The following is a 27903-nucleotide window of genomic DNA, read 5'->3' on the forward strand; positions in this document are numbered from 1 at the left end:
GCCGTATGCAGCTTTAAGCTTTAAGGTTGTAAGGCCTTTTTGATTTCCAGGTGTTTTCATGACAAAAATGATCCAAAAACATTGTTACTAGTTATTAACTAAAAGCATTCAACTACAAAATGTCTGTTATTCTAGAAAACATCCTCAAAAGTAAAATTTCTCCCATTTGACTTCATATATTTGAGGAAATCTCAAACAGGTGTTGGATACTGTTTTTCTTTTAGGTTTGCGCAGCTGAAAAATTTCACACCATATTCATATCTGATATAAAGCAGTTCTCATCAACAGACCTCCTCCTGTGTACGTTCCCTCTAATCCTTCCCCAGAGCCGCTTTATAGTTCCATGTGGGAAGGGGGAAGCTCCGACTTAATCCCCAAGGTGCTTTAAAAAGACCTTTTTTTCTGCCAACTCTCTTTTATACTGAAAGGAAATAAGGAATGTACTCACAGTTTTGAGATAATATTTTGCTGCGTAGGAGCATTGAAGTACAACAACAAGAGGAACATATCCTACTTGGGGGGGAAAATGTTACATTTTGAGTCCAAAAATCTAAATGCACAAAATATAGTGTAAATGTGTTTATTAGGAACTGACTCTGGGGTTTTCCTAACTGCAGACTCACAACACACTTATTGTGCTGCAGTCTACACTGTTGAGACAAGAGACAAGCTGCCGCCCATCCCATCCCACCAACCATCTTCCTTCTGAGAGTCAACGATAACACTGACTTCACTCTTAATACAGGAAATATAATATGATGCTGTAGCTAAGCTACGACTTCAGCCTTTCACCTTTTATCATCACCACATGGTTACACATGTTTTGGTTGTGTCTTAAGTCATATGAATTCTGGAGCTCAATGTTTGAGACCTACTTCAAAATTATAATCCACCCAACTCTGATTTCACTGTTTGGTTGGTTGGTATTCTTTCAGAATACTTTTTCTTCTTTATTCAAACATAATTGCATATTCTTTTCTGCTGGCCAGAAGACTTATCCTCACCAAGTGGAAGGACTCTTAGCCCCCAAAGTTTGGCCAGTGGATCAGAGACATGATGAGCTTAATTTAGAAAAATAAGTTTACCATCAAAGAACCATTCATAAATTTTGTTGAGAATATGTCAGTTAATGACAATGATTCATGATTTTTTTATCATGTTGATGTATCACCCAATGACCCAATTATCTGCATGTGTAAAGCGTTGTGTATATTCTGGGTATACAGTAGCATTTATCTACCTTTTATTCTCTTTCTGTCATGATCGAGAACATATATGAATATGCCTCACAACATCTTTATGTGAGATCTGGTGTCAAGGGGTGGGTTGGACTGGGGCAATGGGGTGTGTTTAAATGTTGGGGAAAAAAAACACTTGAATAAAAACAAATCATGTCAATAGAAGCAAAAAAAAGACAACTTTGAGGCATTTAAGCTCTGGTCCCATTTAGTAGCTTAATATACATAAAAAAGACAATACAGTTGAGTCCTTATTTAGTGGCAAACCCCTGATATCAATGTAAAATGTGCAATATTTCTGTAAGGAAAATATATATTCATCATGTAATGATTAAAACCGTAAATGCATCATGATACAACCTCATCTCCCACAGTTAAGACAGTAAGAGATATCTCTCTCTGAAGTTTGGGTGATTTTTATCCCACTGCAAGGTTTGGTTAAAGGATAAAGTTATGTCTTCATCACCTGCTGAGTGTAAACACTTTCTGTTAAATGTTAAATCACCAAACTGACCTGTCAGAATATAACTGGTGCTGGGATTTCATTCAGTATGAGCTCATACGTTCCTTAAATGTCAGACTGTTAACAGTATTTCCCTTTTGACCTCTCGTCACTTGTTCAACACAGAGAGCGAGGAAGACTACGATGACTTGACGGAGGCAGTTCGGTTAGTAAAGGAGGTGATTGCAGCGGTCGATAGCAAGGTGAACGAGCATGAGAAGAGGCGGCGTTTGAAGGACTTCCACAGCCGCATGGACACCAAGTCCATCATGATGATGAAAGGCGGTCAGATTTTTGCCAGGGAGGACCTGCTGAAGAGGAAGCTGATCCATGACGGAGGTCTGCAGCTGAAGAACATCCAGGGGAGGCTAAAGGGTGAAGAGATGCTTATAAATTTTAAATGTGGAAATCAGATTTAGTTTTTTGCTTTCTTAACATTGTCTGTTGGTCTTCCAGAGGTCCATGCTTTGCTCCTATCAGATGTCTTGGTATTCCTCCAAGAGAAAGACCAGAAATATGTCTTTGCCATGCTGGTAAGTTCTTGCTGTCTGGTCTGTCTCCCACTTCCTTCATCTTTTACGCCTTTCTTTGCTCCCTCATGCTCCCTCCCTCCAGTAATAAAGATCTCATAAGCACAGCCAGAGAGGATGTTGTCATATTTTCCCATCCCACTGCTGCTGTTAGCATTAGCTGCCCAGCTTATTTTTCCCACTGTGCAATAATGCCCAACTCTTGCTTGCACGCTAGCTGAACCTCATAACGCTGATCTGGCCCTGGGCCTCCAACCCAGCCTGATAAATCACATAGGTTTTAGTTTTTTCCATGTTTACAGGACTCAAAGCTTCATGGCATGGCACACTCTCTGTGTCACACATTAGAGGGAATGAAAACAGAGGCAGGCCTGTGGCAGGATAATCAAATCCATCAGTAGAAAAAGAAAAAAAAAAGAAAAAAGGCTTGCTGTGTTTGATTCGGGGCTGCTGACACTGTGATGGGGATTGCACTGTTCTAAATCGATGACAGCTGTATTATCAGGGTTTTTTTGGGGTCTATGCAGGCAGTAACACCTAGATGGGGATGGGAGGTGGAACTTATTCTTCTGAAGCTTACATTATTCTTTGTGCTTACACTGGAAGCTGAATCTTTCCTTCTTCTTGTTTTTGCTGCAAATTCAATCTTGCAGTTGCAGTGGAGGGATATTAGAAAAAAAACAATCTTACAGGATACGAACCTGATTTGATTTAAATGTTAGAACGTGGGGTGTAGTGTTTCCCCCCTTTATTTACAGTGTAGTCACACCAGGAGGAGAAACTGAAAAACTGTAAGCTAACCCAGACGAGTGGTTTGCAGGAAAAATGTTGGGATGTGGTTACAACTGAAGAGTTTGACTCAACAGAGCAAGAAATCAAACAGCGGTTTGTGCTGCTGCTCAACTAAAATGTATTTTCTTGCATTCCCAGAGTCAACTATCACAATTTGTGCTCTTTTCTCTTTATTTTCTAATATCTCTGTTTTAAATAAATTAACCCTCCTTTTCATCTTTGCTGCACTTGTTTCTGTTTCCTCTTCTTGGCCCATAATTAAGCCCTCCCCTCTTGTTTTTTTTCCTGCTTTTGCAATCCTCTCCTCCCTCTTGACCCTCCCACTGTCTTTCCCACCCTCCTCCCATATCGCTGCTATCAAACCTTCTTCATACCCCCTCTCTTCCTGCAGGACCAGCGCTCCACAGTCATCTCCCTCCAGAAGCTGATTGTCAGGGAGGTGGCCAACAAAGAGCGCGGCCTCTTCCTCATCACGGCAGGCATGGAAAAGCCGGAGATGATGGAGGTTCTGGCCAGCTCGAAGGATGAACGCAACACCTGGATGCAGTTCATCCAGGAAGCCATGCAGTCCATGTGAGTGGGATTCATCCCTTCCTTTATTTGAATGCACTGAGACTTTATTGTTGCCAGAGAAATGTTTGCTCGAATGTTGGCCTCATCTTCCCCTTTGACACATACGTGTAACTCTACTGCAAACAGACTCTTCCTCATGCTGTTTAACATTCAGGGCTGGTCTGTTTGAGTTCATTCTGTTGTAAACCAGGACTTAGACCCTGCCCAGTTCTCTAGATCATAATATACTTTAAGTTGTGACAGAGCTCTGTGCCGTCAGTAGGATTAGCACTACTCTACCTGGGGTTGCGATATACTCGGGGACAGTCTAATGCTGGATTGGCTTCAAGGGCAGCTCACTATAAGCAGAGGATTATTCGAATGCAGCCAGTGGGAAGGAGACAGATTTAGAGCTCTGTCGCACTCCCTCCTGCTCTGACTTCTGTCAGAATACAAAACTGAGATCAAGCTATCGGCAGGAACGGAGATGAAAACCAAACTGATTCTCACGCAGTTGTCTTTACAACGAAAAGTACGCAGGACTGTTTGTGCTCTGGGCTGCTTCTACATGAAGGAAAAAAAATAAGATAATTGCAGTCTGGAAATTATCAGAGGTTAGTGATTCAGAAATTTAAGTCATGAAACCAGAAATTATTGTTAAGTTATTTAGATTCACCTTGACCTTTGATGATTCATTGTAGAAACTTTCTGATCTTTTAAATGAAAAAGAATTTAAATTAAATCAAATCCACTCTTTTAAATTTAAGCATACACACTGTAAGTGATGAGGATTTCATGTTTTATGTAAATCACATCTAGTTTACCTGCTGTGTCTCTCCTCTTTGATTGGACAGGGAGAAGGATGAAGATGAAGGTATTCCCAGTGAGACAGAAGATGACAAGAGACAATTAGAGACCAAAGCCAAAGAGATGAGAGGTGAGAAAAGGAAGAAAGCAAGCAGGGGTCAGTTTTCTTGAAATACCATCAAATATTCTTCTCACCATTTGCCCATCTTCCTTACATCTATCCATATTTCTGTCTCCGCTGGCCAGATATGCTGAGGCAGAAGGATACTGAGATCATGTCTCTCCTAGAGGAGAAAGTGCGGCTCTTTAGGGGGATGTGGGAAGGGTTGAACCCAGGCGAAGAGGCCTGCCGGCAGATTGAACCTTTCTTCAGGTCAGCCTGCAGCCAGGAGCCGCCCCGGGGGGCATCCATCATGAAAGATGCCCTGCAGGAAGGTAAGTTACAGGAATAAAGGCTTTGTAAGGAATAAGTTGCTGGAGATGCATCTTTTGAGTATTGGCAAATACTTAATACAGACAGCATCCTTGTCTCAGTTTATATCCATGCTTTGTATGGCATTAAACAAAACACACAGCATCTCTCACCCCACACTTCTTAACTTTCCTGTCAAAGCACCATATCCCAAAAGTAATCAGATTCAGACATCAGACACGCTACGTTTCTAATAAATCTTTCTCGACACAAGGTTGATTTGTATATTCATCCTTCAGATGAGAGCTCATCCTGTTCCAGAAGTAATTTGCTGGGGAGCTGCATCTCATTAAAGCTTGAGAGCGAACAGAGGGCGCGAGTGTTTGTGTTTTGCAATGATTTATCTGAAAAAGGTATACAGAAAACATAAAAAGAATCAGGGTGTGTTTTGAGATCTTCCAGCTCTGTTTGGCACCTTTTGCAGCTCCGTTCATCAAATGTGTATGAGAGGAAAGCAGCGTGAATCTAGAAGTCAACTGACAGATGCCGAGCTGTAAATTGTGACTAAGAGATTAAATTTGGAGAAAGACAACAAGGCACAGCCTATTCTCTGCCCGTTGAGATCACTTTAAGTTTTACCAGCCATGTCAGTAGATTTTAGAAGATTTAAAACTTTATAAAAACCACTGATGCATCTTTTCTAAACGTATCATCAGCTCTGCATGGGCTGCAACAGATGTTCCTGGATCTTGTGTTTAATGTATTTACATTGTAAATAATGCAGTCACAACAAACTGATGCTGTTTCTCTGAGTTAGTGTAGTGGTCAGAGATAAGGAGGCCTCACACTGCTGCTCCTGATTTCTAGTCTTCCACAAAAACATGGTATTGGTGAAAAATACTGAGGATTTGTTTTACAGTTTGCATATTCAGTGCAGTTGAAGATTAAAAGTGCAGTTGTTTTTAACCCTTCTTTTTAAAGCCTGGACCAGTAGTCGTCCTTATTTGACATGTTAATCTGCTGTGCTGGTGTATTTTCTTATTCTGAGGTTATGTTTTCCTGTAAGTTTGCATCCACTAGCAGCAGCTTTGATTCCTCCTGTTTTCACTGGCTGCATCTCCTGTTGACATTCTCAAGCTGATACCAAAACATGTGTCTTCCCAGAGTTTATCTGAATTTCATATTGCAAATATATTTAAACCTTTAGTGAAAAAACTCTGTAGATCAAACAGGTTGTCAATAGTTGCTTAGCAACAGCAGCCAGTACCAGGTTGAAAACAGAAGTGCCTGCCAGGAGTCAGGGGTGCAGAGCTGAACTGTAACACAGTTAACTGGGATAATTCACTTACCAACCTGCACATTAATGTATCTGTGTGTGTATCTGTGTGTGTGTGTGACAGTGGAAACGTTACAGGCACTGGTGAACAGCAGTCTGGGAGGAGCGATGGCCAGCGTACATGAAGGAGGAGGCGCCGGACCAGTGTGTTTGCCCCGTCGGGCCGAGACCTTCGGAGGTTTTGACAGTCACCAGATGCATAGCAGTAAGAGTAAGACCCCCACTTTGGATCTTTGCTGAATTATTCAGATTGTTGGGACTCACACACTGAACGTCCACCTGCTCGTCAAACCAGCTGCATTATTCTGTTGCTGGACAAGCAACAGTTTTAAACGTAAACTTTTTAAAATTTTTCTTTAAACAAACGTTTGGTGGTGAGATACAGTAACAGCAGGCGGCACCACACCCAGCACTTCCCACAATGCCGCTGTTCAGAGCAGCAGATAAAACATTCTAGAAGGGTTTGGACAGCAAAGCTGAGGCTTCCTGAGGGAAACGTGGCCTGAAGCGATAGCTCTAGACTGACTGGTTTGCAGGCTGATACTGTGGCGGATATTGATCTGTAAAAGCTCCACGTCTGCATCCACTGAGATGGAAAACAATGTCACTTACAAAAACCATCCAGTTGCTTTAATTTAGTCATATAATCAAACACAACCACTACAAACATCACACCAGCTAGATGTGGATTGTAAGAGATATGTAGAGAAGCTAGATCATGTTATGACTTTTTTTTTTTTTTTTTAAACAAAATAACAGTTTTCTGAGGTATATATGCTTATTATGTGCTTTGGTCAAAATATCAGAGATGCCCTTCAGTTGTTTTTAACCATATCTCTATGCTTATGGTCATAGCAGCCAGTTTTAAGGGGCTTCTCTGAAAGCAGTAGTACAGCTTTATGCAACCATGCAAATGCAAATCTGGACACAAAATACAGTCAATATTCCGTGCTCACAATATCACACACTGAACAGATAGAAAAACATGTGACTAGCAGTTTTGTTCTCAGTTACTTGTGTTTCCTTTATCTGCACTTCAGCTCCATGAAGTTTCTTTTAGGCTGAGTCTCAGCATTAAACCGGCCTGTGTTGTTAAAAACACGCCAGCGGGGTTAAAAACCACATCATCGTCTAATAAAGCCTGGGCATCAACTTGGTCCATTTCTTTGTGTTTTAACTTTTTTGTGGCTTATATGAGCAAAAGTTAATTTATGTTTGCGATGCTGAACTTTGCTCCTGTTATTCCTGACTGGGGAAAAATGAAAGAAAATAACAGCAAGGACATAAATTTTCTAGCTGAATTATTGGATAAAGTTTATCCACCTTGACATCCACATTTATAATGTAGAACTTACCAGGTAAACATAAGATCTTTCATTTGTTATTTCTGGCCTTAAAAAACATAGTTAAAGTGCTGGTAGAGGATTGTTTGCCCATTTCATTCTTAAGTGAACTATAAAACTACTTGTAAGAATTTAACAGAAAAGAAAAGGTGCAAAAGTTTGGACCCCCCACTTCAGCGGTGCAGCGATGGTGTGAAGCTGTGAGATGAGATGGGAAATAATTGTGACCTTACATGACACTACCTACACATGTGAACATTTCTATGCATGACATATTTTCAGACTTATTTGGCCCCAAACAAAGTGAGAAATTGAATTTTTAATTGATAGTTACTTTTTATACCCAAGTACAAGTATAAGGCCCTGAAGCACAGAAAGTGATTGTTTTCCCCCAATAAATATGCTTCCTTTAAAATGAATATTTAGCAGGAGTTTAGTCTCAATATGTGCAAAGGCAGATATAATGAAAATAACAGTAATATAACTACAAGATTATCACTTATTTCCAGATGAGGATTCAGACTTTAACAGATTCACTAAATGAAAAGAGCAGTTTGTCCATGAAGAACCGAATGAAGGTGAAAATCATCACACTGATGGTGCCAAAGAAGTTGCAGCCTCTGCAGGATGCTGATGGTATCAGTCAGTGGTCCCTTGTTGACATGATGGTTACAGAGGCTCAGTTTGTCTGCAGTCCAAACACTTTCAATTCAATTCACTTCAGCTTTATTTCTATAGCGCCAATTCACAACGTCATCTCAGGGCACTTTACGGACAAAACAGCTTCCATATCAGATCAATAAGTCTGTTCTTTCTACCAAACAGCAGAGCCACAGTATTTTCCAGGCTGGAAATCATTTGAACTTATCAACTATACTAAAGACATGATGGGCACCAATGAAGGGCACTTATTATCTAAAGGTTATTTTGTATGAAGTCACCTGCATCACATCTGTTTCTTGGTGGAGGAACATGTTCACCGTCGCCAGCCTTGAGCTGCAAAAACATAAACCTTTGTCAGCCTTTTCAGAATTTCTGTTTTTCTTTTACAAAGTTCCCTACATGTAAAGTGGTAGAAAACAGAACAGTATTTCTGTGAGAAAACAATGGATTTTCCTCCTGGCAGGTGGGTGCTGACCAGCTTGAGGTTACACTTGTAGAGCACTTATCGACCAGCCCATTATGTCATCTCTAAACTGTGATCACTTGTCCTCTTAACACTAAATGACACATTTTATTTGAAAGAGATTATTATTATTAAGTAAACAGTTGTGTCTTTGCTGCCTGATGGTTTGCCTATTTTTTTCTCCTCAGGTGGAGACAGAGATGAGAGCGAGGACACGGCAGGAGATCTGCGCAGGACAGAGTCCGACAGCGTTTTAAAGAAGGTTAGCATCCCAGCATCCGGTTATTTTTGAAGCTTCGCCCCCCCACGCCTCAGAGAGAGCCTGAGGGCGAGTGAGGAGCCGCGCTTGTCCTCCAACATTAACAAGCACCATTAAGATGAATCTCGCTGCCTCCCCTAGTAAATTAGCCTCTTGACTCTTCCTGCCAGGTCCCGTTGCCAGTGGCAACCATCAGTTGTGTAACTATCCAGTAGTGGATGGAAATAAACGGATCATGTTTAAGTGATGCAATTATGGCTCTGCCCTTTGCTGTCAGTTATCCTGCATGCATCCAGCATCCCAGCTGCTCATAACTGTTCCTTGACTGTTTTAGTGGAGCTGTGCTATGCTGGGCTGTTTAACAAAAGCATTATCTTGTCTCTGAAGCAGTAACTCCTGCTCTCCAAACTGAACAAAGGGGAAGCGTTAGATTTTTCATCCCGGGCATTAAGCCAGGGTTCAAAGAGAGTGCAGCAGTAAAAAGAAGAATCATCCTGATCATTAAAAATACAATGCAGCCTTAATTCAGCCGTTCCATCTTCTATAGAATACACATTTGTATACAGCCTTCTTTGAAAATAGAAGGTTTTTAAATGTGTTTAACCCTCCTGCAAAGCTGCAGGACTTAGCATCAGTCACATGTAATCACAGCCACAATTAACCACATGCACAGCCACACACCGCAGTCACTTGTGCAGCATTAATCACGTCCATGCAGAAATATGTACACTTAGCAGCCCGACACAGTGCATGCACCAGCAGATGTGAGCTAAAGAGCATCACAGCGCTGTCACTGTACTCAATGTGTGCTAATGTCTGTGTGCAGGGAGGAAACGCCAACTTGCTGCAGCTCCTGAAGAGGAACAGTGAGGTAATAGTGACTTCCTGCCTCTAATTTATTTTCAGCCTTTGTTGACATGGAAACGGTCAAAACTCTGTCAACATCATCTTTATCAGCATCACCTGCAACATCTGTAAAACTACAGATGTGTTTGTAGCTAAATCTGACTTTTAAGAAAACTTGAAAAAAGTCTACGAAGAAAATAGAAAAGTTCACATCAATGCGCACACACATCTGGTCTGTGCATGGTTGCAGTGTGCTTGATGATCATTTATCAAAAGTGTGTTTAAAAAGGTTTTGAATTTTCTAACAGATGTATATAAGGTCTTTTTCATCATCTAGTTTTCATACAAACATTGTTGAAGTTTTCAACACTACCTATAAAAGTTGTCTGTAAACCCTGACAGCCAAGAAAAGATAACATGTTTGAGGAGAAAATGTCTCTAACTTCATGTCTAGTCAGGTCAGATTTATTCATAAGCACATTTAAAAACAACAGTGTATCTCAGCGTTTCCTTGGTCCTTTTAACTTGCTTTTACCCTCTGTGATGTGTGTGTGTGTGTGTGTTTGACGGGGGGGGGGGGCTTGCTGCTATTGGGTTGGGGTTCTGGGGGATTTTACTATCTGTAAAGCACCTTGAGTTGCTATTTGTATGTATGAAAGGTGCTATATAAATAAAGTTTGATTTGATTTGATTTGATTTGACTAAAGTGTGATAGATAATATAAATAACAAAAATTGAAAGGGGACAAAATGACAGTAAAAACAAAAATAAAAACAATAAAAGTCAAGTTTGAAAATAAAAATCATTCAGGGGGAGTGAGTGTCCTATCCACTCTATGTTTTACTGTAGACCTCTGGACACCAAGGAGAAAATAATCAGCTGATCTCAATTCAATTCAGATCTTTATTTATACAACGCCATTTCACAACTAAGTTATCTCAAAGCAATTTACAATCAGTTCAAGCCAATTCACTGTCATCCAATCAAAACACGAGGAGGGTAAACCCTTTTAAAGACTAAAATCTTATAATCAGTCCAAACCTGAACAGGAGCCAGTACAAAGAATCAAAAACAGGTGTGATGTCGCATCTCTTTAGTGCCAGATAACATCCAGGCATCAGTGTTTTGGACCAGTTGTACATGAGACAGTAGAAGCTGATCAGTAGTGAAGTAAAAGACATAAAAGCATAAATAACCTTCCCAAAATATGAGGATACGAAAATAACTCGACCATAGAAAGAATTCTAAGTTTAAAAAATGGATCTGACCGTATGCATGTTGAATAAAAAAAGGGTTAAACAATACCCCAAGGTTTATTTAGTGGATTAATATAAGGGCACAAGGGACTGACATCAGTTTGGGCAGCATAGCAGCATGGAGGCCCAGACAACACGACTTTTCATTTAGCTTAAGAACATTTGGGGCCATCCCGGACTTCACAGCTCATACAGTAAACCGACCTAAACTAAACTTAAAGGCATTTGCTTTTATGAATGATGCATTTTATCAAACAAGAACTAATTCAACATCAAACCGTTTTCTCCGGCAAGCCAAAGAGGATTTTCTCTCCATGTGAAGTAAAAAGAACACAGCAGGATGTTTTGAGGTCATGTGACACTCACTGTTTTCTCTTTTTCCAACAGCAGGTCCTCCACAGCGTCTCCCACCTGCATCTCCTGCTCAGCACTCTGCAGGTACACCAGCTCCCATACGGTGCATCCATGCACTCCAGATCAGAACTGACATGTAGCAACTCTGTGAAGCTTTTAGCTGTCAGTGTGAATTTCAGCAACCTTCCTTGTTTGAAACAAGAGGACAAAAGATGAATTGAGATAGTTTGTGGTGCAGTGTTAACGCAGACGTACAGAAAGAGATGATACGAGCAACATCCTCAGGAGGCAAGTGCTGTACCTAACCAGGAGGTGTGTGTGTGTGTGTGTGTGTGTCCATCCCAGGCGGTGGTGGTGCAGCAGGACAGTTACATCGAGGATCAGCGACAGGCCCTGAGTGAGCGCTCCTCTTGCGCGCTGTTATCGCGGCAGTCCTCGCGGCCCAGCTCGCTGATTGAACAGGAGAAGCAGCGCAGTCTGGAGAAGCAGCGGCAGGAGCTAGCATCCCTGCAGAGACAACAGGCAGCTCATGCTGAGGAGAAGAGGAGAAGGGAAAAGGAGTGGGAGCTTAGGGAGCAGCAGCTCTCTCACAGAGAGGCACTGGTGCACTTACAGGTAACTATGCATCATCTACCAGTTTTGTTTCTCATTAGTCTCTGGGCCACTGGAAGTCCTAAAATAACCGCTGCCATTTCTTTCCCACAGCATGCAGGGCTTTCAGAGTTTCCTGCAGTGCTTTGTTATAACCATTCCTGGCATCCCTAACTTAAAACTAAAGCAGTCATTCCTTCTGGTTTTAGTTTCATTGTAATCAAAGTTTCTGGCTCCAATTACGAAGGCTGCAGATACAGTATTGGACTTTTATGAGCGAGGAAGTTCACTGACCAGTTGCTAAAGGCTGTTCAACAAGTACAAAATCTGAGTCTTCTAATTTGTTCTTGTTTTTAAACTATATTCTGTTGTAGGTCTATATGTATTGTCTGTACGTGCATGGTTTTATGTTTTTATTCAATCTTCTTTCTTGCCCTGGGACAGTGGATGGAAATGAATGTTTTTGCTATAATTCCAGTTTCTTCCCTTATTCCACCACTCAGCCCTCCCCTTACTCAGTACAAAAATGCCTGCTAATATTATTTTTCTACTGATGTTGATTAACCAGCACTGTTCCAATTAAACAAACAAATAAATGAAAAAGGAGGAGATGTTGCTTTGCTCCTGGAGTTGTTAGACATCTAGTAAGAAGTTAATTTACATCTGAATCGTAATTCTCATTTTCTGAGCTTCAGAAATAATTTACATGCCACAGTCTTCCTGGTTCTGGAGTGAGCCGCATGTTGATGATGTCTGCAGCTGCATGCAGGTTAGATGCAGCTTAAGTCAAAGTTAGAATTGTCTCCCGCCCGCTACTGTTCTTAATTTGCATTTAAAAGATGCGACGTAGAAAAGCTGAATGGTCTTACTTGGGTGTCTGTCTGTTCTGCAGAAAGCATAGCGCTGATCACAGTTTCTTAAGCCCCTACATTCTGTGTGCAGAGGTAAGGTACTCGTTTCCTTTTGGAGATCAGCTATTAAAGGTCATCTAGCAATCCAGATGGCTCCCAATACCCCAGCTGAAGGTTTATATGGCAACTACTTCCTTATACCAGCTGCTTAAATTCTTATATGAATCACGTCGGATCTGATAAATGACTCAGCAGCTGTTTGTAGTTTGACTTTTGTTTCCGGGGTTAGGACATCTACTTCTTCTGCTGAATAACAGGCATAAGCAGCATAGCCACTCTCTGCTGACACTGTAAAGGTCCAGTTTATTCTCTTCAAACCAGTCAGTGGAAACATGTCTAATTCACATTTCTTTTTTTGTAACTTTTCAAACATGACAGGAAATCTGACTATAGGTGTATCTCTTGTGCGCAAAACACAGATTCAGCCCCTCCTCTCCATAAACACACTATTGATATAGATAAAAACACGGGTGCTAGTATGACCAGTTGGATCTGATAAAGTCTGAATTCACAGCAGTAAGCAGCACAGAGGACAAGAAACAGCAGGACATCTGACGCGAATGTTAGCGTGAATGACAGATGAACATGCTCTATGCAGTCAGACCAACACAAATATCTGACTGTGGAAAACGCTGCAGGCAGTCTGTCACCACTTTACCAAACTTTCTGTAAATTCTGAGCAACAAACAACTTTTCATCCTTTTCCCTCAGAAAAACTCACACATACACATTTAAGTTGAGAACAAGGCTTAAAGATGTGGACTGAATTGGGAACAATAATTGTTAATTAATGATAATAAATCATTTATATCTACAGAGTAATGTAAGGCTCAGTTCATACCTCTAAATATAAAATGTAAAGCGGCAGAAACTGGAAACACTCCAGCGAAGCACAAGTTTCTGAAATCTAAAGTTTACTTGAAGAGACGCATGAGGAAACACTAAATAATTAACTGAGCAAAGTTTGGACTTCCAGTTTTTACTCCCCTCACATTAAGGCTGAATTGATTTACCTCAACAGAACTGAGCTGCATCCTAAGAGATGCATTCACTGCCTTTTTACTGTTAGCTGAATAACTGGAGACAAATAATTAAGTATGGCCTTGCATGAGTTACAGCAATCAGTGAGTTGGTCACAACCTTTCTGTTATCCAGGCTCAGCTTTCAACGTTTTCTGTCAACATCTTCAACCAGTACCATTTTTTTTCATAAATCAATCAATACACCTGCTTGCTTCTGCAGGAGGAGGAGATAACGAAGCTGCACAAGGCACTGGATGAGGAGAAGCAGGAGCTGCAGAGTAAGAAGGAGGAGTACCAAAGAGACCTAGAAAGGCTGCGAGACGCACAGAGGAAGCTGGAGCGGGAGAGGGAGGCCATGCGGCGGCAGCTCGACAAGATGGAGGAGCTCCGTCTGTCTGAGGTGAGAGGAGGCACTTTGCTACAGTAATGAAAACATGACCCCCTGATCCCTGTGGGAATCAGCCTCATCTGCTGCCTCGACAACAACAGCGGGTAGGAGGGGATTTGCAGGCTTTAACTCAGGCCCTCTTGAAAGGGAATTTAAATGGTCTGCTCATGCTAATCCAAACAGATTACCAGATTCTGAATATTTAGGTGTTTTTCTTTCTTTTTTTCATCAGTAAACTCTTCCGGAATCAGTTATTAAACCCCATCATTAACTTCCATGAAACCATCAATATACACACCTCTCATAAATATTCACTCACAGATGTAGACGCCATCTGTGAGCTCACATGTCTAACCTCCCTCCTCTCTTACAGAGAACTCCCTCCACAACATCGGACGAGTCCCTGTTCCTCGGCAGTTCCCAGTCTCTGGAATTGGACCCGCTGGAGCTCTCCTCATCCTCCTCTTCCTCCCTGCCGAGGCTGCAGCCCCAAAGCTCCAAGCCCAAAGGGAAAGGCCTCAATCCCTTCACCTCATCTTCTGCTAACCTCAAGGGCAGTGAAGCCAACAACCAGATTTCCAAGAGCTTCTTGCAGCTGGCCAAGAACAAGAATAAAGACGGGAAGAAGAAGAAGAAGAGCAAAGGAGGGAGCGCGCAGACAGCAGGTAGAGAATGGTGAGCGGGAGGTAGAGGATGGATTCATATGAATTATTCAATGTCTTACAGTGAGTCATTAGATTGAAGTGGAGTGTTTTATCGTCAAGGACTCTTCACATCAGACGAACAATGTCTGGTTTTTATTGAAAAGAAGGTGTGTGGTAGGATGGATAATCAGAGATAAAGGAGAGGAAGCTGTTTTCTGAAAGACAAGCTGAACACATATTAGAGTGCCAAGTTTCAAGGTTTCCTGCACTTTTGTCACGCTGCAGTGCATTATGGGCAGATGAGCTATAAAAAAATGTTTCAAACAATCAGCTCTAAAAGATGCGTTCACTTCCACACAACTTGCCTGAAGAATGTAAAAACGGCCATCCGTTTTCTTCTCTCAGCTTTTGTCAAGGCAGTAAAACGATTTAAGAACGAGCCGCATTCAGGTTCATCATTGTGACTCATGAGAGAAAGTGGCTTAAAAAAAAACACTTGAAAGATTGAACATCTTTAAATATTTTAGTCATACTAAACTGCAAATAAAATAACCTTGAAATGACAGAGCAGTGTTTCCCACAGACCAGGTAGCAATTTGTGGTGCTCCCCTAGCCGGTGACGGATTTAAGGGTCGCAGCGGTCGGTGGAGGCGGTCATCGGGGTGCAGCGGGCGGCGTTCAAACACACAAATTCTGAGCTGCCATATAACATATACACCTGTATGCTTATCTTTTGTTTTTTAGTCACCTGCTGAGACATTTTAAAGCTAAAAGCAGCATTTGAAATTATTCAGCTCAACCTTAATTCTTTAAAGTAAGTTCTTTAAGAGTTATAAAGTTATAATGCGGGTGGGGGGGTTATTCGATGTTTCCAGCTCCTTCCAGTATCGCACTGCTAAGTCAGGATTATCTTCTGAACCATAACTGTGGTTAGGGGATAACAAATGAACAAAATACCTATTTTACCATCAAATCGCTGTTTATCTGCATAGAAAGGCATGTTTGGGGTAATGGTTTTAAACTTAACAAATTTTAAGTTCAAACTAACCTTCACTTAGGTAAACTTTAGATGTCCCAAGTGTCAGTGAATGCAGCATGTAATGCACTTCTATATGTTGTTCTATATCAACACTGACAAATGTCATGGGCTGTTTGTTTTTACAAATTTAACATGTGATGACCACTTAAGTTCACATAATTAGTGAATTATTATTTTAAGATGTAGGCATCTGTGGTGCTTGGAGTTGATTCTGTGGTGCTGCACCACACATTGGTCTCTGTGTGGGAAACCCTGCAGTTACTACTCCACCCTTAAAGGATGCACTTACAACTCTGTCAAGTCTCTGCAGCTTTAGTGAAGTGAAGGCAGGCAAAATCCACAGACTTTATTCTGAGTGAAAGCAAAGTTTATCTAAAGTTAACACAATGTAAGGGAAAAATACAATTTTTAGTAAAAAAATAAATCACTTGAAAAGAAAAAAAAAAAAAAAAATCCAGTACTGCAGCTCATTATAAAGTCTGTAGTGGTGAAAGGGGATTTTATTCTTGGTAACAGAGCTGTCATCTTGATTTGACAAACTCAGACATTTAAACTTTTTTTGCACAAAACCTGCACTCTGGATTTCATAGCATGTCTTCTCCATTGAAGGAGGATGAAGAGGGGATCTCTCAATGACCTGGATGTACAGGAGGGATGACTGCAACGTTAAAAATCAGCATCAGTGTTCAAAGGATAGACTTGAAAAGAAAAACACCAAATATCCTGCAGTGAGACACAGCAGAACAACCATATGAACCAGTGGGCAGATATGAATCAGATTAAGATCTTACTCCTGAATAAGATCAGCTTTATCCAGATCACAGCTGGTAACAATAGCCAAATAAAGCTGTGTGGAGTATAAAGACATGCTTATAAAGACATGTATGTACACACATTGTTGGTACCCTTCTGGTAAAGAAAGAAAAAACCCATGATAGTCACTGAAATAATCGCAAACTGATAAAATACATAAATTTTTTACCAAGAATTAAAATCTGACATTGCTTTTGACTTGTGGTTCAAAGGAAGTCTTTTAAAAACATACAGATGAAACTGGTCTGGGCTAGCCTGGAATCAACTAAAATACATGCCGACAAGCCACAAACAAGCTTCTTGAAGAAAGTCCGTTAGACTGATGAGTCAAAACTGGAGCGTTTGGGAGAATCACACAAGCTCCATGTTCACCGATGCAAAACAAAGAATCAAGAAAAGACGACGACTACTACTACTACTACTACTATCACTACTACTATCACTACTACTACTGTTACTACTGCTACTGTGAAACATGGAGGAGGCTCAGTTATGTTCTGGGGCTGCTTTGCTGCTTCTGGCACAGGGTGTGTTTAAACTTTACAGGTCCAATGAAATGTCAAGACTCTTCCAGGCATTCTGGATTTAAATGTTCTGCCCAGTGTCAGAAAGCAGGTCGTGGATAAAGACCCAAGACACAGAATAAAAAAGCTTTACTATTCTAAAGTCACCTTCTACAAGCCCTGATGTCAGTTTTATTGAACCACTGTGGAAGGAGCTGTGCAGCAAAGTAATGAGTTAAGGGGACCTTCATTTTTGTGCAGGCCTGTATCATTAGTATGAACCACAATTTAAAAACAATGTCAGTTTCCAGTTAGTTCAGCGCCCTGCAAAAATTGGCCATCTAACCAAGTCTTACAACCTTACATCAAGACAAAAAGTCTTCCTCGTCTTGTTTTAAGGTGGTATGCTAGGCAAGGGCAGAATGTGTGGGATTATTCTGAGAGAATGTCAATTTCTTAGTTACTGTATTCTAAAATTGGTTATTTTACATGCATATTTGGTTAAACTATATACTGAGGCGTTGTCTGAGATCTCATCCTATCTTTCACACCAGTTTTAGCTATGAAACTGTGTTTGAAGCTTTTCCAGCACCACTTCACTGCAAAAATGCTATAAATATCACAAAAATACACAGAACTTTAGAAAATTCAAACTATAATCAAGTAACAGTTTAACAGTTCAGTTTATTAAATTATTCTTGATACAATCCAACAAAACCAGATAAAAATGATCCAAATACAAGAATGAAAATGAGCAGAAAGAAGAAAAGTCTTATATAAACTATATATTACACTAAGAAATATCTAATAAGTGATAAAAACACTCATTGATCTCTTTTATTAGCAACAAAACAAACTCAAGTTGCTGGTGTGACCCTGTGCAGTCAAGGGGTCAGTCTGTCCTTGAGCAAGGCACTTTTTCCCACCTTGCTTCTATTCTGGTCTGTGAGTGTCGGTGTGGACTGGCATGGTGCTGCCGCGCTTCCATCCGTCTGCCCCAGGAGCTGCACATGTAGCTTCCCACTTGGAGTAAATAATGGATTCAATGAAAAGCACTTTGGGTGTCTGAAAAAGTGCTAAATCTAATCCATTATTATTCATTTCATTTAGGGAAAAGGTTTTTAAGAAAAAAAATTAAAAGCATTTCTTGAATTCAGAAGAATCATCTTGTTTAGATATTTTCTCTCAAAATGACAAAGAAAACTGAACAAACATTGACGGAATAGTTCAGAGGGTTTTTTGTGCACTGGCAGATTATTTGGCTTAACAATAGTCTGAATCTTCTAAAGTGTGTCTTTCATAACATTATTAGCTCATTTGTGCAGTGTGTGGGTTTTTCTTTCTGTAACAGTTTTGTCTACATGTGTATTCAGTATTATGTCTTTGCTGCTGTGTGACGTTGACCTGTGTTTCCACAGTTATCACTTTAACAACTACGGGCTTCTTTTTAAAGAACACAGTCGCTTCTTTTGGGCTTGTTTTCATAGATCGGGTTGCTTATCTGTTGCAAGATCAGCCAAAATTGGCTCCAGCAGTGGTTTGTAAGTAAAACAAGAAAAAGAAAAAAGAAAGGCACCCTTTGTGGGTGAGGAGGAAGCCAAATATTGCTCTGTTTTGAAAGATATGAAGGTATTGGATTTTCCCAATGAAGAAGGAGACATACCACTTACATGGCTCATTAATCAGACTATGCTGCTGATGTAAACATGAATCTGAATGAAATATTTTATATGCAACTCATCCAACCAGCACAATCAGTCTCATTTAAAAGAGGGTGACATGTTGGATTACATAGCTGGATTAGCACTAGCACACAGGCTGTTATCTGAGTGTTTTCTCCCTTTTTTCAATGGAGACTCTCAAACTTGCATTTCATCCGGATCACTGAGATTTGTTGCAAAATGAAATTAGTGAGGAAAGTAAATTATTAAGCTGTCCTACATTTCAGGGGGGAATTGAAGCACCCTTTTTAGGCCTGACTAAGAGTTTATTAAATGAGCTGTTTATTCTGCTGTATTCCTGTTTAAACATCAGCAGCGAAGTAGCACAGACACAGCAGAGGACGCCTAAGAAGCACATTCAATATTAAAAGCATCTAAACAGGCAGTAGTTATGCAGAGATGTCTGTGATATAAGCAGTGAACTAATTTTCAGCACAGTTAGCCAGTTTCTATTTATTTATTTATTTGTTATGGATCTGAGCACTGATGCTTCCTAAACCATGACAGTCTGACTCCTCTCCTCCTTGCAGAAACCCAGCACGTCGCAGAGCCTCCTATGGATGGAGAGATCTTCTTCTGCTAAGAGATGCAGTTTTCCTCCTCTTCATCGTCATGAACCCACCGTGTCACACGGACAGCCACAGAGGAGTGTGTTACCGCCTTCCTGCCACTTACTGCACATACAGTGTGTAATACTGCGGTGCACCACAGGGCTGTTCGGAATCGTCTCGAAAAGGCTTTTAATTCAGTTTCCACATCATAACATAGAGCAGCTTAACATTACACGCAAGAAGCTGAAAATGGGATTTTCTCATGTTTTGAAGTGAATCCCACTGCTTCCAGTTTGTGGGAGAGAAAAAAAGAAAAAGAAAGTATTTTAGTCGATTCTGTTATGTTGTGTATGTTGGGATCCATCCATGTGCAGTTTTTGGTGTTTTCAGTCCATAAATTCAATCTCCTTTTCCAAAGAAATGATTAGAATCCATCATTTTCTGTAATCAGAGCTCGTTGAAAGCTTCTTAGAGTAAAATGGCTCTCAAGCTCGACCAAGTGTCTCGATGTCCCCCATCCCCAAAACACTCAAGTGGCAGCCGCAGCCGGCTGCTTTGTTATTCACCAAAGCAAAGGCCTTTTTCCACACGAGGATGCAGCCGAATCCAAGTGCCGCTCACGCAGGCACGAACGTCGGCGGACTCCACGCAGCACCGGAAAGTCTTCGCTGCTAATTACATTTATTAGCTGTTAATTCAGGACTTAAACCACTGAAGGAAATTTGTGTTGTCCTAGCAACATTTCTTCTTGCTTCCAGTGTTTCACTCTGAGATGCTGCTGCAGCTTTTCTGAAAAGCAGATGCGATAACATCCACAGAATCCGCCTCTAGTTTGAAACTCTTTAGATGTGCACGTCTGTTTTTTAGACTCCACAGTAATGAAAGGATTTAGACACACACTCTTATCTCTCTGTGTCTAATGGTTCTGTTCACATCCTTTTGGTGTGTTTTTAGAGCCTTGGATGGATATTAGCTTGATCCTCGCGTTATCTGGCTGTCAATGACCTTTTATGGAGCCCTCATCTTTCATCTGAGAGGGTTTTCTTTCTTTTTTTTTCTTTTAATTGCATGTAACTGCAGTTAGCATACTAATAGTTTCTGTTCAACTTGCTCCTTGTTTCAGCTCTGATTATCTAATCTGCAGACACACACACGGCTGATGGTTTCAGAAATGGAAGCTGGTGATTTAGGGTTTAAAAAAAACACAATAAAAACATTTTTATGATCATTTCATATTCAGCCCTCATAAGTGTTGTTAAGCAATTTGGTCCTAAACATTGATACTTGTTGTGAGATATTTTATGCTTTTTTTGCTTTTAAATCAAGGGTGACAATGATCCAAAGAGAGCTGACGTGTCCAGTTACATAAAAGAAGCTGCAGTTCCGGTTTGTTTGTACATGAGACGACAGAAGGAGCTGGTAGCTTTCTGGGAGTGCTTCCAGTGGGACTTCTCTTAATGTTGAAAGCCTGTGTTTTAGACCCACTAAGCCCACACTTTGGGACACATAACTACCTGCTGGACAGGTAAGAAGAAGAAAAAGAAAACTGTAAGACTATTGAAGCTTAAAGAAAAAAAAGAAAAACTTTTTGCTGTAAATGACCAACCAGCATCACCGCACTGCTTCCTCGCTGCCTCTTTTGTCTGGTGTTGAAGTGCTTGTTTTTAACTCGCCGTCTGTGTGGAGGATTTGACTTCATGTCCAGGCTGGTTTGTTTTAGTGTGTCTTGTAAGAGGCTTATGTGGCCTGCCAATTAGTTGCTTCATGTCTTTTGTTTATGGCTTTGGTGTAATCCTTTCAAAGAAGCAGAGAGGAATGGACAATTTTTTATTTTTTTTTTCCCCTCAGTTGATGTAGGTGTCCGTGTGTTTTGACCACAAGGGAGCACTGCACCTATAACTACACAACCCCCTCCCTCCCACAACAACAAAAATAAACTATTTCTTCCCTTTTATTTTTTTTATATATGCACTCCCTGCTGAGAGAAATTGGCATATTTTCCTCAGCAGGTCATCTCTGCACAGAGATAATGTGATGAGCGTGGGCTCTCGCACTCTGTGACATTTTCCCCACGGCATTTGTAATTGACTGAAGAAACAAATAAGTTGTCAGATTGTAATTGGTTATTCAGCGAAAGCAGTCGGCGACAGCTTTAATGTAGGGAGAGGAAGAGGGTTGGAAGGAGCGACCGGGCGGAACCACGAGCTTGTCTCCACTGGGGACAATCAGCAGACGCGAGTCAGGAAAATGAACTCCCTTCCCGATGATGATAAGCCTGTCCATGAGACGAGCGTGTCCATCAGGTGAACCCTGCGTAGCCTTAAATCGTAATGATACAATGCACTAGAGTAGAACCCAGCGTATTCTCAGGAGAGAGAGGAGAGCTTTTATACCTCGGCTTTCAATCGAAGGAAATGTTTGTACTAAACAAATGGTACACAGTCGTGTCACTCTCAACAATGTAAAATAAACAAAAAGGGCAAAAGTGTAAATATGATTTATGTATAAAACAAATCAAATGTAAAAAAGAAATTCTTTTGATTTGTGATTTATTGCAGCATTTTGTAAGAAGGTTTTATTTATGTATTATGCCCACCAGCAGGGTGGTGAGCAATGTAAAGGCATATTTCTCTCACAATAAAAAAAAAATTATAATACACATTATGGGTTTCTGCTCAGTTCATGACTTCAGTTTTGTGTCTTTAAACGACATCACATCGGAGTTTAATGGGAAATGTAAACAAACGTATCTGGTTTAATTGTTTATTACCACACGAAGCTAATCAGCCAATCTCATGGCAACAGCTCAGTGTATGCAGACATGGTCAACATAACTTGCAAAATTTCAAACTGAGCACCAGAATGAGGAAGAAAGTGGATTTAAGTGACTTTGAACATAGCATAGGTCAGAAACTGCTGATCTACTGGGATTTACACACACACAGCCGTCTCTAGGGTTTACAGAGAATGGTCTAAAGAAGAGAAAATATCCAGTGAGCAGCAGATGTCTGGACCAAAATGACTTGTTGATGTCAGGAGAATGGGCAGACTGGTTGGAGATGAAAAAAAGCAACTGTAATTCAAACGGGGACTAGTTCCAACCAACAAATGCAGAATAGCATCTCTGAACAAACAACACATCCAGCATTGAAGCAGATGTGCTACAGCAGCAGAAGACCACACGGGATGTCACTCCTGTTAACTAAGAACTGGAAACAGGCTAAAATTCCCACAGACTCACAGAACAGGACAATAGAAGATGGAAAAACGTTGTCTGGTCTGATGAGTCTCTGTTTCAGCTGCAGCGTTAAAATGATTCGCATTCTTGGTGGTGTAATGGTGCGAGGGATATTTTTAGGCACTCTTAGGGTTCCTTATTATTGACGTGACATTGTTTAACCACCCCAGCCTACCTGAGGATTGTACCTGACCATGTCCATCCCTTCATGACCACAGTGTAGCATCTTCTGATGGCTACTTCCAGCAGGAAATTGCACCATGTCACAAAGCTCAGATCATCTCCAACTGCTTTCTTGAACATAATGAGTTCACTGTACTACAATGGCCTCCACAGTCACCAGATCTCAATCCAGCACCATTTGGGATGTGGTGGAACGGGAGATTATCATCATAGATCTGCAGCAACTGTGTAATGCAGTCATGTCAATATGGAGCAAAATTTCTGAGGAACGTTTCCAAGACCAAAAAGCTGATCTAAAGGAAAGAGAAGGTCCAACATAGCAAGGTTTACCTAATAAAGTGGCCGGTAGATGCATGTGGCAGCAGCGTCTGAGGAGTTCATCTAGCCTTCAAGCTCCCAGTACCAATCTCATAGTACCTGATGGTGTGGTCTTTGTGGACTGGGATCAGGTGTTATCTGGCCCCTCGCTGACTGCTGAGAGCCTTTTTGGCAGCATGAAGAGGACTTGCTCAGAATTAAGCAGGCTGTCATAATCAGGAACTGTTTTTAAACAGGAAGACGCTGCCATAAAAAGATTTTCTGTAAATTACCAATAAAACATGAGAAAACAATGAAAATACCCTCACATAATTTTTCTATTTATATTCATCTAGATTAGAAGTTGTAATCTTTTTACACACCGCCTTAATAACAGATGACTTACCTCTGCAGTCGCCTGGATTATTGACTACTTGAGAAACACTTTGTAAGACAGCTTTGTGGCTCTGAACTCTGAGCTTGACTCATAGTTCGGTCATCTCCAAAAACACTCAGACAGCTCTACCGTTGCAGGGTGGATCAGAGATGGACAAAAAGATGTCTTTAGGGAACTAGTTGATTATTTTGTGATTTGGTGAGGAAACAATCACCCCATCTTGAATATATGCAAGACAAATAAAAATAACAGTTTCATTTTAGGAGGACCAGGATCAAGCCAAAGACAGGAAGAGGAGGAGGATGACAGATAACTGGGTGATCACCTGACCAGCAGACTAAACTGAAAATGCGTCACTGAAGCTGTCTACAGAAAGAGACGGAGCAGGATCTACTTTTTGAGGAAGCTTAGCTCCTTCGATGTTACATGTTGCATATCTACTAAAAGTCTGTTGTGGAAAGTGTTGTCAGCTTTGCAGCCATCTGTTGGAGCGGCAGCATCAGAACCAGAGACGGAACAAACTGATCTGTCATGAAGCATGTTGGCACAGATTTTTAAATGGTATAATCACTCACCGATACCCAATAATCTTTCCCTTTTTACTGGAAATATGCCTTTTTCATTCCCACACTGGAAGAATAGTGAGTTACTGTACTAAAAGATCTGTATAGTGACCATGGTTTACAGGCTTTTAATGATGTAAAAGCTGAATTTTAATTTCCGGACTCATCCTTTTTCTTTTATCTGCAGTTAAGATCAGCTATACGAGCATATGGTGTCCCATGGGGAACAACTCTCCCCACCCCCCGTCTATGTAAGCTACTACCGACACAAGGGATGGTTTCTAAACCTTACAAATTTATTACTGGACACTACAAACCTCTCAGTAGAGGATATCTGGAATAGATATTTAATGAGGTAATTGATTAAAAGGTCAGAGAATTTCATTAATACATCCAAAAACTCTTTACCATTAATTGATACACTATAGATATATTCATAGGATGTACCTCACTTCCAGACAGTGTTATGAAGGTCACCACGTCTCCTAGATGCGCTCTATACCCACTTAATGCCCAGAGTTAATTCATGCATGTTTATTGGGAGTTAGAGTTTGGACATCTATTCAATAAAGGATTGATTTTTTTTAAAAAAGAAGGCTGGCTCATTGTTGGAGACTGATTATCTAAAGAATTACTCAGAAATCAAACAAAGCGTGTTCAGCCAGAGGCTTCTTCAGCTCTGCTGCAACAAAGACCAAAACAGGTCATTTCTGCTAACAACTACAAGTTTTTCTATCATGAAAAATGACTCATAACTAACAACAATTTCACATTTTGGCATAAATAGATTAAAGTAATAATTTGATTGAATTATAGACTGTTTATTTTTTTTTAGGAATTCAAATTTGGTCACAAAACGGTTCATTTAAACCCCACAATCTTCAGAGGCACAGTGTGAGGAGGAGGATAAGTAATCTTAAGAAGGAATTTATGATAAATCTTATCAGACTGTTTCAAATAGAGCGTTTTTATGTTAATATTCATGGAGAGTTTCTTTTAGATGCTGATAAGATTTGAAATAACTTCTGGTGGTTGTTTGATACTGACACGTTTATCTGTGTAACGGCGTCCTGAAATATTTGACTCTTCCGTAAAAAAATTACTTTTTTAAAGACATATTTTATATAAAATATGATACAGGTTATAGAAATATAAAATATAAATATAAAAATAAATATAATATTCACAGGTTAAAGCCACAGTCACCTCCTAACTTTAAATTTATTTTTGGTTGGATTTAATGATGATTAATATGTTCTACATCCAGTTCAGCTTTAACCCTATAGAGCCCAGCGTGACATATTAGATACATACAGTTTCTGAGACATTTTGCGGCACATTACGGTAAAACCTCTGCTCAAAATCCTGTTGAGCACAATCTGATACTTGTCTTTTGCCCCTAATAGATACCAAGAAGCAGGAGATTACACTATAATAATTATGACATATTACATGGTAATAAATAATAAGTATCCCCAAAAGTATTTTTGTTACATTTTGTTAAAGGGCCAAAGTATGGAAGCCCATTTCCGTCACTCTGACGAAAAAAAAACCCCATTGTATCTCATTATTATGAGATAGTATCTCAAAATAATGAGATACTTAAGTCATAATTATGAGATACTATCTCATTATTATGAGATACTATCTCATAATATTGAGATAGTTAAGTCATAATTATGAGATAGTATCTCATTATTATGAGATAGTATCTCATAATAATGAGATAGTTAAGTCATAATTATGAGATACTATCTCATTATTATCAGATTCAGATTCAGATTCAGATAACCTTTATTTGTCCCACAGCGGGGAAATTGCAGCGCAACAGCAGCAGAAGACACGCAATAGACAACAAATGGTACAATTTAAGAGGATAATAAAAAGAAATGTAAGTACTTAAACATAATAAAACTAAGTGAAATAGTTAAATAAATGACTAAATGTAATAAAAAACCTGTACACAGTACAGGGGGTGTGTCTGGGGATGTATATACAAGGTAATGGGTAGTGCAAAAACAGCAGTGAAAAATGGACAGTAAGATAAATGATATGTTATTGCACAAGTCCGTATAGTTCGTTATATTCTTCAGTCTAGCGGGCATTAAGTTTGTTGTGAAGCCTGACAGCAGCAGGCAGGAAAGATCTGCGGTACCTCTCCTTCACGCAGCGAGGATGAAGCAGCCGCTCACTGAAGGAACTGCTCAGAGCTGTCAGGGTGTGCTGGAGGGGGTGGGATGGGCTGTTCAACATGGATGACAGCTTAGCAGTCATCCTCTCATTTCCCACTACCTCTACTGAGTCCAGGGGGCATCCCAGGACAGAACTGGCCCTCCTCACCAGTCTGTCCATTTTCCTCCTGTCTCTGTCCATTATGCTGCTGGTCCAGCAGACTATCCCATAGAAGATGGCTGAGGCCACCACAGAGTCATAAAAGGTCCTGAGGAGTGGGCGCTGCACTCCGAAGGACCTCAGCCTCTTGAGCAGGAACAGTCTGCTGTTGCCCTTCTTGACCAGGGCGTTGGTGTTGTCCGACCAGTCCAGACGGTCATTCAGGTGAACACCCAGGTACTTGTAGGACCTCACCAGGTCGATGTCCATTCCCTGGATGTTCACTGGTACAGGTGGAGAGTTGTTATGCCTGCGGAAATCCACCACCAGCTCCTTGGTTTTGCTGGTATTGATCTGGAGGTTATTCCGCAGGCTCCAGTCCACAAAGTCCTGAATAAGTCCTCTGTACTCCCTGTCGTCTCCATCTGTAATGAGGCCAACAACAGCAGAGTCATCAGAGTACTTTTGCAGATGGCATGATGGTGTGTTATGTGCGAAGTCCGCGGTGTAGAGGGTGAACAGGAAAGGAGCCAGAACCGTTCCCTGCGGTGCACCCGTGCTGCAGAGAAGCCGGTCCGACTCAGAGCCCTGCACCCTCACAAATTGTGGTCTGTGGGTAAGGTAGTCCAGAATCCAGGAGGTGAGGTGATGGTCCACCCCAGCCAGCTGCAGCTTGTCCACCAACAACCTGGGCTGGATGGTGTTGAATGCACTGGAGAAATCAAAGAACATCATCCTCACAGTGCTTCCAGCCTTCTCCAGGTGAGAGAGAGAGGTGTGGAGGAGGTAGAGGATGGCATCATCCACCCCGATGTCAGGTTGGTAGGCGAACTGCAGCGGGTCCATGAAGGAGCTCACCATCGGACGCAGATGTGCGAGGACCAGTCTCTCCAGCGCCTTCATCAGGTGACGTCAGAGCTACTGGCCTGTAGCCGTTGAGCTCCTTTGAGTGCGATGTTTTTGGCACGGGCACGATGCAGGATGTCTTCCACAACTTTGGCACTTTCCCCAGTTTCAGGCTCAGGTTGAACATGTACCCAAAGATCCCACACAGCTGGTCTGTGCAGGACTTCAGGAGCCTGGAGCTGATGCCGTCCGGACCTGCAGCTTTCCTAGCCCTGGTCTTCTTAAGGGCCTCCCTCACCTGGTATGTAGTGAAGGACAGACCAGAGCAGGGGGGTGTTGATGGGGGAGGGGCACACGGGACAGAGTGTGAAGTGAAGGTGTGTGAGCCAAAGATTGTAAGAGAGGGAGAGGGGGGTAAGGCGGAGCTGCAGGCAGTAGAAGCTGATGGGGTTTGCAGCAGAGGAGACTGGGTCGATGGAAGAGCGGGTGCCTGATCAAACCTATTGAAAAAT

At 41.1% G+C, this 27903-nt stretch overlaps 1 protein-coding gene across 8 annotated transcripts in view; it reads left to right on the forward strand.

Annotated features, from left to right (window-relative positions):
• Positions 1-22197, forward strand: part of LOC121640474 (A-kinase anchor protein 13) — a 126149-nt gene extending 103952 nt beyond the window's left edge. For 4 of the 8 annotated variants that reach the window (XM_041986584.1, XM_041990414.1, XM_041991912.1 and 1 more), the window contains 13 exons: positions 1867-2115; positions 2197-2273; positions 3454-3635; positions 4469-4551; positions 4668-4856; positions 6234-6380; positions 8827-8900; positions 9724-9768; positions 11387-11437; positions 11699-11968; positions 14098-14277; positions 14639-14930; positions 19516-22197. In XM_041986584.1, the coding sequence (XP_041842518.1) occupies positions 1867-2115; positions 2197-2273; positions 3454-3635; positions 4469-4551; positions 4668-4856; positions 6234-6380; positions 8827-8900; positions 9724-9768; positions 11387-11437; positions 11699-11968; positions 14098-14277; positions 14639-14930; positions 19516-19568 (1892 nt within the window). In that variant the 3' untranslated portion in view covers positions 19569-22197. Of the gene's footprint in view, positions 1-1866; positions 2116-2196; positions 2274-3453; positions 3636-4468; positions 4552-4667; positions 4857-6233; positions 6381-8826; positions 8901-9723; positions 9769-11386; positions 11438-11698; positions 11969-14097; positions 14278-14638; positions 14941-19515 lie in introns of all 8 variants that reach the window. The other 4 variants (XM_041988049.1, XM_041991171.1, XM_041989604.1 and 1 more) reach the window with 3 other exon arrangements.
• The last annotated feature ends 5706 nt before the right edge of the window (positions 22198-27903 follow it).

The sequence above is a fragment of the Melanotaenia boesemani genome, chromosome 1 (genome assembly GCF_017639745.1).
Source record: "Melanotaenia boesemani isolate fMelBoe1 chromosome 1, fMelBoe1.pri, whole genome shotgun sequence".
NCBI lineage: Eukaryota > Metazoa > Chordata > Actinopteri > Atheriniformes > Melanotaeniidae > Melanotaenia > Melanotaenia boesemani.